Raw genomic sequence first — 13,155 nt, 5'->3', positions numbered from 1 at the left:
TATTTCAAATCCGCCCTTTTATTCAGGCAGCTTGGCTTTCCTTCTTTAGGGGAGGGGTGCGACTCAGTGGTTTTGCAGACGTTGCTGAGCCCAGCAGCTTAGATAATCCAAGCTTTGCTTTTGTTTTGTTCAAACTAAGAGAGGCAGTGTTGCGTAGTGGTTAGAGTGCCGGACTATCACCTGGGAGAGGCCAGGGTTCAAATAACCCCCGTCCGGCTGCAAAGCCTCTCCCAGCCTCTCTGACCTCGCAGGGTCGTCGTGGGGCTCCACGGGGACCTGGGAGAAGCCAGGGTTTGGCTTGCTGGGGGAGGGGGGCTGGCCCTGCCCCCCTCAGCCGGACCCATCTTGTGGGGCTGGAAGGGACCCCAGGGATCATCCAGCCCAACCCCCTGCCATCTTCTGAGGAGGGAGGAGGGAGAGAGGGCCCCTTCTGCCCCCGGGGCTCGTTGGGGAGGAGAAAAGGGGGGGCAGAAGGAGAGATTTGCTGCCTGTTCCTCCGGCTGTTTTGGAATCTCCCAGCTGCATCCGCAGACAATGGCGCCTGCCACCCTCCCCCCCCCCCCGGTGGCACCACCCTGACGCCCGCTCTGTTTACTTGCGGCTGGCACTGGGTGTCCCGGGAGTCACAGAGAGGAGCTGTTGTTTTGTTTTGTTTTGCCCACGTTGCTTGGAGGGCCTTTGACCCGCAACATGCCTGAATTCAAACCCGGAGCTTTTGAGTCGGCAGGTGGCTTCACGCAGGACGCAGATCCGCTAAGCAGCAAACAGAGCACCCCAGCCCAGTATCCTGCTGCCGACAGGGGACAGGCGCAGGGGAGCTTTCGAGAGGAACAGAAGCTGTTTTGTTTGACTTACTTTTACCCTGTATTTTATGAACTGCCCTGAGATCTTAGGATGAAGAGCAGCATATAAAATGAATTAAATAAAATTAAAAAAATAAAAGAACCTCCTTTCTTTTCCTGATGCTTAGTCAAAATCTCCTTTCTTGTAAGTTGAAGCCATGGGTTCCAATCCTACCCTCCAGAGCAGGAGAAAACAAGCTTTCTTTCTTTCTTTTTTTTTTTTTTATTAAATATTTATTGGTATTTTCAAAAAACACACAACAAACAAAAACAAAAAAAATAAACAAAATAAAAACAACACAAAAAAAGCATATTCGAAACTAAACAGAAAAATAGAAAAAACACATACAGTTTCTGATACTTATTTTCCTCAACCTTGTTTCTCAGACCTCCTCACACCTCCCCTTCTTGTATTCCAATTTAAATTGTCAATTCAGCAAGTCCTTAACTTATTTCTTCACCTTAACTTAAACATTTATTCTAACATACTGTTATTTTACTTTATTTCTTTTTTCCATTTCCTCCATTTATTTTTAACAGCCTTATTTTCACTTAATTTAAAAAAAAGAAAAAAAACCAGTTTCACCTTATTGAAATTACTCATCAATACTTATACCTCATTAATTTATTCTTAAACCTTTTTCCTAAGGTCGACCAAAATTTCCCTTCCACGGTTTACCCAATTTCCTTACCACTAACAAAATATAAAACAAATAAAGCAATGCAAATTATCCTTATGTACCCTTTGGATTCCCAACCTCCACCCACCCTTCTCCCGGTTCCAGTCCCCAACCAATATCCATCAGTCTTTATATTATTTATTTAGCCTGGAGATCTCAGGTCCGAGGCCCTTATGTCTCTCTCAGTTCCTTTCTGCCGGTCTCTTTGATAGACCTTGATGTTAAGCCCCAGGTCTCGGAGGGGCTCCGGCCCAACAGAATCGGTGTTACTTCTAGCCAGTCCTCCATACTTAAAAGCAAAAGCAAAGCCTATGGGGTATTCCAACTCTTGTTTCAAATTTCTTTCAAATCCAAATGTCCCCACAGCTCCAGCTTCCACCTTCAACAAATTTATAATCCTCAGGTCTTCAGATCTCCTCAAAAGAGGATCTCTCCATTTTCCAAATTCCCAATCAAACCAGGCTTTCCGCATCCAGTTTTTATTGTCCTTTTTTATCATCATGTCAGGCCTCATATTGTAGCTCTCCTTTGACTCCTGCAAACCTCCATCTCCTCCTTCGTTTTCTTCAAAAAGAACATATTGCTCCATCGTGTCTACGCTTTCGGTTTCATTTATTTGTTCAGTTAAATAGGCTTCCTGTTTCAAATCCTTATCAGACTCCAAGCTGTTGTTTACTGTCCAATGTAATAGCGATACCTCTGTAGACAAAGCATCGTACTCATCTTGTAAGTTTCCCAAGAGAACCAGTGCTCTGTCCAATTCTGCTTGGAATTTAGACACTCCAGCCATTTTTGTAATGTAGTATCCTTGTTACCCCTCTAGGGGGATTTAATTCCTTAATCTTCCTTTCAGCTCAAAAACCAAAAGTCCAGTTATTTTGTATCAACCTTATTTTCAACAAGTTATCCCGAATAAACCAGCAAAAACAGCAGAAACAATGTTCTCTTTTTCCAGCTGACAACCAGCTGACTAGCAGCTCACTTGACAGCTGTCAAAATCTTCCATGCAACAGGCTTTCTCATCGGACGTTCCCGGGTCTAGGGGGGGGTGTAATTTCAGCTCCCAAAATTCTTTTTATCCTCCAGAATATCTTCTTATAATGTCCAAACCGTGAGGTCAGGATCTTTGTTAAGAAAAGCAAAAAACAGATTCTCTCGACCTTAGCTGCCCAGTCCTTTGCTTTAAGTTGTTTACAAAGAGGGGGGGTGGACTTCCTTTTTAGCCCCTTCCCGCTCGTTCCAAATCCAAGATAAGAAATTTTTTAAAGTTCCAATCTCCGTATTACTCACGGGTTGATGTTTTAGAATCCAATCAATCTTAGAAGAAGTTGGCGCTCTCTGTCAATGGCTTGCGGCTTCACTCCGTAGGCGAGGGAGTACTCTCAGCACCACGCCTTACCCTGCCTCCGTTCCGAAGCCTTTAAAGAGGCTCCGTCGCGGATTGGGGGGGCGCAAATGGTGCCCGCCGAGTCTCTGTGTTCACAGGCATCCGCGCCTGTGATTTTAAGGGTCCCCGCTTCGCCGCAGCGGCCAGACCCAGACGCTACGGAGCCGATTCCCTCCGGAGCTCGGAGGGAATCCGCCATTAAACAGTGGCACCAACCCGGAAGTCCGAGAAAACAAGCTTTCTCCCTCTTCCATGTGGCAGCCCTTCAGATATCTGAAAATGGCTCTCAGTCTCCTCTTTTCCAGGCTGAACATCCCCAGCTCCTTCAACCGTTCCTCATCTGGCTTGGTTTCCAGACCCTGGGTCATCCTGCACTGCTCCTCTTGCTGCTCCGGTGAGTCTTTGGGAAGATCGCTCCCTCATCAGGCCCAAGGAGAGGGGTCCACACGCACACATACTCTCAGCAGCAAGTGGCTAAAATGGTTTCAAATGTTTTAAGTGTTCTTAATCTGCTGCACCTCGAATGGCTGTTGTTGTTGTTTTTAAATATTATATTATTTTATTATTTTATTTCTGTTTGGGGTGGGACAATGTTTAGCCATGGTCAGATCACTTCCTGGTGCAACTGGACTTCTCCGCGACCCTTCCCCCTGCAGGGAGGTGGGACCAATTCGGATGGTCCGCCCCCACCGCTTAATGGATCCAATTGGCTTCCAGAGAGTGGTAGGGGATGTTTTATCCCATGTTGATGGCCTGGTGGCCCATAGGAATGCGGAATTAACCAAGGCTATTGACTGCCTGGCTCCGACAATCGTTGAGACGGCTAGAGCGCCAGTGGCGGAAAACGCATTCTGAATCAGACCAGGCATGGGCTAGAGCTCAACGTCGAGCCTACCAAGTGACAAAGGTGACGGCGAAGAGGACCTTCTTCACTGCCTTATTGCATCTGCAGAAAACAGCAGCAGGAGACTCTTTCAGGTGGTTCGCAATCTACCAGAACCACCTTCATCACCGGGGCCTGGTAGGGACCCCAAGAACTCCTGCAATGCTTGTGCAAAGTTTTTTGCAGATAAAGTCACTCAGATTCGGAAGGAGGTAGACTCCACCGTGGGAGCAGGGCAGGGCAGGAGAGTGCTAGAGTCCTGTCTAGTCAAGTTGTGTGGGATCAATTCCAATCTGTTACCCCCGAAGATGTGGACAGGCTGCTTGGATGAGTGAAACCAACCACTTGTCTCCTTGACCCTTGCCCATCCTGGCTAATAAAAGTGAGCAGGAAGGGCTGGGCGATGGGCTCTGCGGGGTGGAAAATGCTTCCCTCTGCTAGGGAGCCTTCCCAGACCCGCTGAAAGAGGCGGTCATTAAACAGCTTCTTAAAAAAACATCTTTAGACCCGGCCAGTATGGCCAACTATCGCCCAGTCTCAAATCTTCCATTCTTGGGCAAGGTGATTGAGCATGTGGTTGCTGAACAACTCCAGGCACGCCTGGAGGATGTGAACCATTTGGATCCCTTCCAATCGGGATTCAGGCCTCATCATGGGACTGAAACTGCCTTGGTCGTGCTGGTTGATGATCTCCGGTGGGCTAGGGATAAAGGTGAGAGCTGTTTCCTAGTTCTGTTAGATCTCTCAGCGGCCTTTGACACCATCGACCATAACATCCTTCTGGACCGTCTAGAGGGGCTGGGAGCTGGGGGCACTGTTATACGGTGGTTCCGTTCCTTTCTCCTGGGCCGTGTCCAGAAAGTGGTGGTGGGCCCTCACTTGTGGGGTGCCTCAGGGTTCCATCCTCTCCCCCATGCTTTTTAATATCTATATGAAGCCGCTGGGAGAGATCATCAGGGGGTTTGGGCTGGGTGTTCATCAGTATGCAGATGACACCCAGCTCTACCTCTCTTTCAAATCAGAACCAGTGAAGGCGGTGAAGGTCCTGTGTGAGTGCCTGGAGGCGGTCGGAGGTTGGATGGCGGCTAACAGATTGAGGTTGAATCCTGGCAAGACAGAAGTACTGTTTTTGGGGGACAGGAGGCGGGCAGGTGTGGAGGATTCCCTGGTCCTGAATGGGGTAACTGTGCCCCTGAAGGACCAGGTGTGCAGCCTGGGAGTCATTCTGGAGCCACAGCTGTCCATGAAGGTGCAGGTCAATTCTGTGTCCAGGGCAGCTGTTTACCAGCTCCATCTGGTACGCAGGCTGAGACCCTATCTGCCCGTGGACTGTCTCGCCAGAGTGGTGCACGCTCTACTTATCTCCCGCTTGGACTACTGCAATGCACTCTACATGGGGCGACCTTTGAAGGTGACCAAGAAAGTGCAATTAATCCAGAATGCGGCAGCTAGACGGGGGACTGGGAGTGGCCGCCGGGACCACATAACACCGGTCCTGAGAGATCTGCATTGGCTCCCAGTACGTTTCCGAGCACAATTCAAAGTGTTGGTGCTGACCTTTAAAGCCCTAAACGGCCTCGGTCCTGTATACCTGAAGGAGCGTCTCCACCCCCATCGTTCTGCCCGGACGCTGAGATCCAGCGCCGAGGGCCTTCTGGCAGTTCCCTCATTGCGAGAAGCCAAGTTACAGGGAACCAGGCAGAAGGCCTTCTCGGTGGTGGCACCCTCCCTGTGGAACGCCTTCCCATCAGATGTCAAGGAAATAAGCTGCTATCCTATTTTTAAAAGACATCTGAAGGCAGCCCTGTTTAGGGAAGTTTTTAATATTGAATGCTGTATTATTTTTAACACTCGATTTGGGAGCCGCCCAGAGTGGCTGGGGAAACTCAGCCAGATGGGCGGGGTATAAATAATAATTTGTTGTTGTTGTTGTTGTTGTTGTTGTTGTTGTTGTTGTTGTTGTTGCATCTAAACGCCATTGGATGGCAATGGGGCCAGTCTCTGTGCCGTGGCTGCTTTCTCTCAGTGGCAAACAGAATGTCAGAGCTGTCTCCTCCTCCCATTCTCATTTGCCCATCTAAGGTAGACTGAGGTAGACAGTACTCCTGGAGAAGAGTGACTAGTGGGGTGCCACAGGGTTCTGTCTTGGGCCCGGTCTTATTCAACATCTTTATCAACGACTTGGATGATGGACTCAAGGGCATCCTGATCAAATTTGCAGATGACACCAAACTGGGAGGGGTGGCTAACACCCCAGAGGACAGGATCACACTTCAAAACGACCTTGACAGATTAGAAAACTGGGCCAAAACAAACAAGATGAATTTTAACAGGGAGAAATGTAAAGTATTGCACTTGGGCAAAAAAAATGAGAGGCACAAATACAAGATGGGTGACACCTGGCTTGAGAGCAGTACACGTGAAAAGGATCTAGGAGTCTTGGTTGACCACAAACTTGACATGAGCCAACAGTGTGATGCGGCAGCTAAAAAAGCCAATGCAATTCTCGGCTGCATCAATAGGAGTATAGCATCTAGATCAAGGGAAGTAATAGTGCCACTGTATTCTGCTCTGGTCAGACCTCACCTGGAGTACTGTGTCCAGTTCTGGGCACCACAGTTCAAGAAGGACACTGACAAACTGAAACGTGTCCAGAGGAGGGCAACCAAAATGGTCAAAGGCCTGGAAACGATGCCTTATGAGGAACGGCTAAGGGAGCTGGGCATGTTTAGCCTGGAGAAGAGGAGGTTAAGGGGTGATATGATAGCCATGTTCAAATATATAAAAGGATGTCACATAGAGGAGGGAGAAAGGTTGTTTTCTGCTGCTCCAGAGAAGCGGACACGGAGCAATGGATCCAAACTACAAGAAAGAAGATTCCACCTAAACATTAGGAAGAACTTCCTGACAGTAAGAGCTGTTTGACAGTGGAATTTGCTGCCAAGGAGTGTGGTGGAGTCTCCTTCTTTGGAGGTCTTTAAGCAGAGGCTTGACAACCATGTGTCAGGAGTGCTCTGATGGTGTTTCCTGCTTGGCAGGGGGTTGGACTCGATGGCCCTTGTGGTCTCTTCCAACTCTATGATTCTATGATTCTATGACTCTGTCCATGAAGGCTCCATTTATGAATCCCAGGAAACGTAAGGAGAAGCTCCCCAGAAGGAGCAGGATGCGGCGTCCCCCCACAAGTGCCACCCCCCAAACACCCCCCACATCCAGGGGTTGTATATGACATTTCCCCCGAGAAAATATCCCCAGACGCAGAAGTGTGCCTCAACCTCCCTGTACACCAAAAACCTTCAGGGTTCCTCCCTCTGCTCTAAGCCGTGACTCAGACGCATGTTGCTCATTTTCTTCATTTTTGCAGCTCCCTATTCCGCTGCTGCTGCTGCTGCTCCTCCTACGACCAGCTCGTTCGCCTCCCTTTGGTTGCCCCGGTTTGCAAATAAAAAATATGACTTATTGGCACGACGCATTTATCCTGGGAAGGCGTCATTATTTGCAGATAGAGACGGAAAGAGAAACCGCCTGGGGAAAAGGCACCAGTGTAAACAGATCAAGAGAGAGTTGGCAAAATGAGTTTTCCATGCACATCAGGGAGATTTTCTTACCCAGAAATGCTCCGCGAAATAAGACATGCTGCCAGCCCAGGATGGAAGCCTCCTTTGTCTCAGCTCTTGGAAACCTAGAATGCAAAAGAGATTGGAAGTAACCAGGCAAAATGACACACACAGAGAGCACTGGGACAAACTGGGGATGGTGGGAGTCATGGTCCAAAGCAACCTCAGGCTGACGAAGGCTGGAATCAGGAGGAAGACGTGCGAGGAAGGCTCAGGGCACGACAACCCCCCCGGCAGCTGCCTCCACCTTCCCCAGCTCTGCCTCGCCTTGAGCGCCAGAGACAAGCCCCTAGTCCTCAGCGAGGTCTGGGCCTGGAGGCTCCACAAGAAGCTATGGAGAGCCTGAAGGATGTATCAGACCCTTCAAGCTCAGTGTCCGGACCTCGCAGCGGCCAAATACCCCAAGGAACCTGGGGGTCCAGATAGACTGCCTCTGGGCCCAGAGGCCCCACAAGGAGCGAGGCTGCTGAATCAGGCCACTTAGCCCAGCATCCTGTCCTCACTGTGAACAACCAGGTGCCGCAAAGGGAAACTGAGCAAGCAGGATTCGAACACAAGAGCAACTCTCCCTTCCTGCGGTTTCCAGCAAGGAAGAAACGGTGGAAGCAGAACAGAGCTACTGTGGCTAACAGCCAGCAACAGCCTTCTCTGGCTCCATGGATTTGTCCCATCAAATTGTAGAGTTGGAAGGGACCCTGAGGGTCATCCAGCCCAACCCCCTGCAAGGCAGAATAGGCAGCTGTCCCTTACAGGAATCGAACCTGCAACCTTGGCATTATCAGCACCACCCAATCCTCTTTTATCAGGGAGCATGCGAAGATCTCTCGTGCAAGCTGGGCGGAAGTTCCCCAACCAGGGGGCAGGTGGGGGGGGAATGTTGCTCCACATTCTCTGCATGCTGAGGTGGGTTGGACTAGATGACCCTTGGGGACCCTTCCAACTCTTTGATTCTATATTACATTACATTACATTATATTAATTTCTATTCTGCCTTTTCCCCCAGGCTGGTTCTCAGGGCGGCTTATGACAAATTAAATTAAATATAAATAAGACGCAAAAAAATAATAATGAAAGATCACCATTTAAAAGTAATGTTCTGTTCCGTTATTGTTTGCAGTTTGTGATCCATGGAAATGAAAAGCAGCATAGGAAAATGAAATGAAATGTGAGAGAATTAAAACAATACTAAAAAAAAAACCCACAATTTTTTTTTTAAATTGAGATATTAAAAATGCCACAGCCCTATGAAAAGCCCTTTCCTTAACTGATCTATTGATGGCATTTCTCCGGGGGGGGGGTTTCTCCTCCTCCCTCTCCTCATTGGGCCCTACAACAACCCTACAAGGCAGGCCCAGCGGGGCGAGCAGGGGGGATTCGAACCCTGGTCTCTCCCAGGTCTGACTCCCGAACTGCGACAGGCGGGTGGCTCTCTCAGGAGCCCAGCGCCTGGCCTTCCTTACCCCACTTCGGAGGGAGCACAACTTCTCCTCCCCTCCCTGAAATGCAGAAAACTGCAAAGGCACTTTCACCCTCCAGCGCCGGATGGAAACAGAAAAGAAAGCGCAGGAAACGGAAGAATTGCAAGAGAAAATGGCCGAGTTTGTTGCTGCCCTTAAGCAAACTGAAGTTTGAAGCTGGGTGCTGGAACCTGAACCCAGGACCCACCCTAGATTTTAAACAGCTGACATTTGCAAGCCAGACCTCGTGCCACCCCTCCTCTCGTGCTAAAAGAGAGAGGACCCAGGCATCCTGCTCTAACCACTCATCGCCCCTCCCCAGTACTGTCAACCTCCTGCAAAGTCGGCCCAGGAGTGTGCATTTTGCAGAGAAAACCGCCCTGCCACTCACCCTTTGTTGTAGGGAAGTCTGCCCTCTCCGAAGGCTCATATTCTCAGTTCCTGCACACAAAGGATCTCGCGGGAAAGCACCCTGGGGTGGGGAACACAAGCAAATAAAGGGAGAGCGGAAAGCAGGTGATTCGAACCCAGTTCCAGTTTTGCTTCTGTATTTCTGCAACACCGAAAGCAGAGAAACAGAAGTGGAGATAAGGGAGTGTTGAAAATCCTTGTGGTTCCGCTGCAGCCACGGTCCACAACCTTCCTTGCAAACGCAGCTAATTTGTGTGTTTTAACGGCTTCTTGTTAATTGCCTTTTTTGCAACGGTGACAAATATCAGCCGCCAGACCCTCCGATAAGCGGGAAAGGGATCTCCCCAGAGGGCATCCAGAGATTAAATTTTAAAAAGTAAATAAATGCACATCCTGCAACGGGGGGGGGGGGGGTGTTGCATGGGTTAGGGCAATTTAATTTTGGAATTGAAGGATGGTAAGAGTTGGAAGGGAACCCTAGGGGTCATCCAGTCCAACCCGCTGCAATGCAGGAATTTCAGCTGAAGAATCCCTGACAGATGGCCTCCCCCAACCTCTGCTGAAAAACCTCCAAGAAAGGAGGCAGATTTTTCTGCCAGGAAGTTCTTCCAAAGCACAGAACTGAAAGGGACACCCAAGGGTCATCTAGCCCAACCCTCTCCAAGCCAGGAGCCCGACAGCTGGGATCAGGCCGAAGGGGGACTATCCAGTCCAGAATCCTCTTCTCCCTCGGCTGCGCCCCCCTTTGGCTCTGATCCCACTATCTGGCTCTTCTCATGGATCTTTCAGGTCCACAAGCAGTCTATCTGGATTCCTAGGTTCTTAGCGGCATATGAGCACCAGGCTGGGCTAGGTGGGCCCCCTTGGGGTCTGATCCAGCAGGCTCTTTCTTATGAGACCCCAGGCCGGTCGCAGAGGTCGCCTGCCTTGCGCAAGGAGAAGGAATCGCCCCAGGCGACTCACTTGGCCTTATTGACATGTCCAAGCCGGACGGAGAGGCAAACCTGCAGGGGCCAAAGGAAGGGAGGGAGGGAGGGAGGGAGGGAGGGAGGGAGGGAGGGAGGGAGGAAGGAAGGAAGGGAAGAGAAGAAGGAAGGAAGGAAGGAAGGAAGGAAGGAAGGGAGGGAGGGAAGAAGGAAGGAAGGAAGGAAGGAAGGAAGGGAAGAGAAGAAGGAAGGAAGGAAGGAAGGAAGGAAGGAAGGAAGGAAGGGAAGAAGGAAGGAAGGAAGGAAGGAAGGAAGGAAGGAAGGAAGGAAGGGTGTTTGTTGATGCCATTTGCTGGAAACCACAGGAGGGAAGAGTGGCTCTCGTGCTCGGATCCTGCATGCGGGTTTCATAGAGTCATAGAGTTGGAAGGGACCCAGGGGCCATCTAGTCGGCCGCTGTGAGAACAGGGTGCTGGGCTAGACAGGCCCCCTTTGGGTCTAATCCATCAGTCCAGCTCTTATGATGTCCTCATGGAGACTCCAGGCCCAGAGGCAGTCTATATGCCTTCCCAGGTCACATGGGGCATTTCGCCACTATGAGGACAGGAGGCTGAGCTACGTGGGTCTCCTTTGGGTCTGATCCAGCAGCCTGGCTCTTATTATGGAACTTCCAGGCCCAGAGGCAGTCTATCTGAATCCCTAGGGTTAGTGGGGTGTTTGGCCACTGTGAGGCGGACGTGATGGGGCTCCCCCTGGGCCTGATCCCACCCCTCAGCCTCTGCATAGGAGTGAGGGTCTGATCCAGTTCCCAATCTGGGTTGATGGCGTCTTCCAAAACTGTATTTGAATATGCAGTTTTATTTCACTATCTCAAGGGGAGGCGTTGCCATGGAAATGAACAACAAGATCTGTTCCATCAGATCCTCAGGATACAGATCCGTTTAAAGCAAAGTCATAAAACAAGCGCCCCCACCCCAATGCTCCAGTGACCGTCACCCCAAAGGGAGCGACCCCAAGATAAGTACTGGCACCACAAAGTCCCTCAATTTTGCTGCATTGCCGGGGGTTGGGCTGGATGACCCTCGGGGTCCCTTCCAACTCTGCAATCCTATGTCCCAGTCACTCACTGTGAAAATTAGGCGTAATTTGAGATTTCTATGAGGACTAGGACCCCCCCCCCGGCACTTTCTATATGATTTTGCATTCCTTTATTACATTGGATATCGCTAATAAAAAGGAATCGGTTGTTTTAACCGATGTGCAATTGGACTTATTCTGCACACCAGTTTTACAGTTTTCAGTTCAGTTTTCACCTACGATTACAACATAAAGCGATATAAGAAAATCCTTACCAATAAAAGAACAGACGTTGGCACAGTTTAAGGATATATATGTATATTTACTCCAGCCTGTGCTTCTGCAGAGGCAAGAACAGGCCTTTGACCCCCCCACTGCAGACAGGGCCTAGCAAACATTGCGCACCTGGGGGGACAGGTGTCCTGCCTCTCTCTCCCCCCCCCCGCCCGAAAAAAGCCACCTGTTCACACACACAGAAGATATATATCTGCAGAAATATATTCCATCCAGGTGGCAGAGAGATAAGGAAAACAAAGGCTTCTTCCTTGCAGCAAATCTGGCCTGGGAGAGGTTCCTGCAAAAATTACCTGTCCAGGTAAGGAGCAGGGAAGGAAAAGAGGTTCAAGGATGCACCTGCGCTCATTTTAAGGTTTGATGTTTTATGGATGTTTTTTAGTATTTTGCAGGAAGCCGCCCAGAAGTGGCTGGGGAAACCACATATTATTATTATTATTATTATTATTATTATTATTATTTCCCCCATTTTGTTCCCCAGAAAGGAGCAACTGGTGCTTGGCCGCCTGGCAGGAAGGCTTGCAGAAAGAGCATCCCCACCTCCGTCCTTCTGATACCAGTTTTGGCATTTGCCAAGGGCCAAAAGGTGGGCAGGATGAGGAGCCAATCCTGACCGGGTGCTGCGCGTCTCGTGCAATGGAGAAAGGCGGACGAGTTGGCACAGGTCCAAAGCCAGAGCAACAGCATCGTGACCATTTCAGGCCTTTGCAAATGGGATCCTGACCCAGCCTGAACTGCCCCCTCCACACACCCCTTTCTCAGGTGCAGTTGGCCCTCCATCACTGCCTTATTTTTGCAGGATCTCGACCTGTCTCCGTTTAGCTACGCAGCCAGACATGGCTTGGCCATAGACAGCACCCACAGACATTTTTTTACATGCACACACATATATATAATTTGCGCGCACACACACACTTTTCTCAGGAAATGCACCTTCCAAAATATTATTATTATTATTATTATTATTATTATTATTATTATTATTATTATTATTAAGCTTCCTTCTCCATTCTCATGAATAACAACACCTTCGTCCAAGCCACAACAACGCATCAGGCAAGTTCATGCAATGCCCTGCAAACATGCAATGGAAAATATATATTACCGTAATTGTTTTTCTCCCACGGTGGGATTCTAATTTTTTTGCGCTGTGTGTGCTGGATCAGAACCAAGAAATTTGGAAGCAGCTTCCCCCACCCCCTAAAAATTAACCCACAGCGTCCGCCGCTTGATACAGCTAATTAGGGTTTTTCTTTATCTCCCCCACCCGAATTAAATATTGCAAACAGGGGTCTTGGGGGGGGGTGGCCGGATCCACCCCCGATCTTAGAAATTCTTGCATGGGCAGTTTTCTTGCAACGCTGCAGGTCCCCCCCTCCCAAAAGAAAACCTGCATGGCTGTGCAAAAGGTGGGTGATAATAATACCAGGCCGGGGGGGGGGCAAATGCACTGACCTGTTTCCGCCCCTCGGCATCCCCGGCACCTGCTCCGCTCCCCTCTTTCGTTTTTGCAAAAAAGAGGGGGGGAGGGGAGAAGGGGGGAGGAGAAAAGGCTGCCCCCCCGCGCTGCAGGGAGGAGGA

At 49.7% G+C, this 13,155-nt stretch overlaps 1 protein-coding gene across 4 annotated transcripts in view; it reads right to left on the bottom strand.

Annotated features, from left to right (window-relative positions):
• FCHO1 (FCH and mu domain containing endocytic adaptor 1) overlaps positions 1-13,155 on the bottom strand; it is a 39,984-nt gene extending 26,829 nt beyond the window's left edge. The window contains exons 1-3 of one of the 4 annotated variants that reach the window (XM_083594417.1): positions 13,030-13,155; positions 9,258-9,419; positions 7,401-7,474 (exon numbers count right to left, since the gene is read on the bottom strand). In XM_083594417.1, the coding sequence (XP_083450543.1) occupies positions 7,401-7,427 (27 nt within the window). In that variant the 5' untranslated portion in view covers positions 7,428-7,474; positions 9,258-9,419; positions 13,030-13,155. Of the gene's footprint in view, positions 1-7,400; positions 7,475-8,869; positions 9,077-9,257; positions 9,420-12,679; positions 12,702-13,029 lie in introns of those variants that run through there. The other 3 variants (XM_083594419.1, XM_083594418.1, XM_083594420.1) reach the window with 3 other exon arrangements.

Source organism: Podarcis filfolensis, assembly GCF_964270895.1.
Source record: "Podarcis filfolensis genome assembly, chromosome: 18".
NCBI lineage: Eukaryota > Metazoa > Chordata > Lepidosauria > Squamata > Lacertidae > Podarcis > Podarcis filfolensis.
The sequence above is the reverse complement of the archived record's forward strand: the minus strand, read 5'-3'. Positions and strand labels throughout refer to the sequence as shown.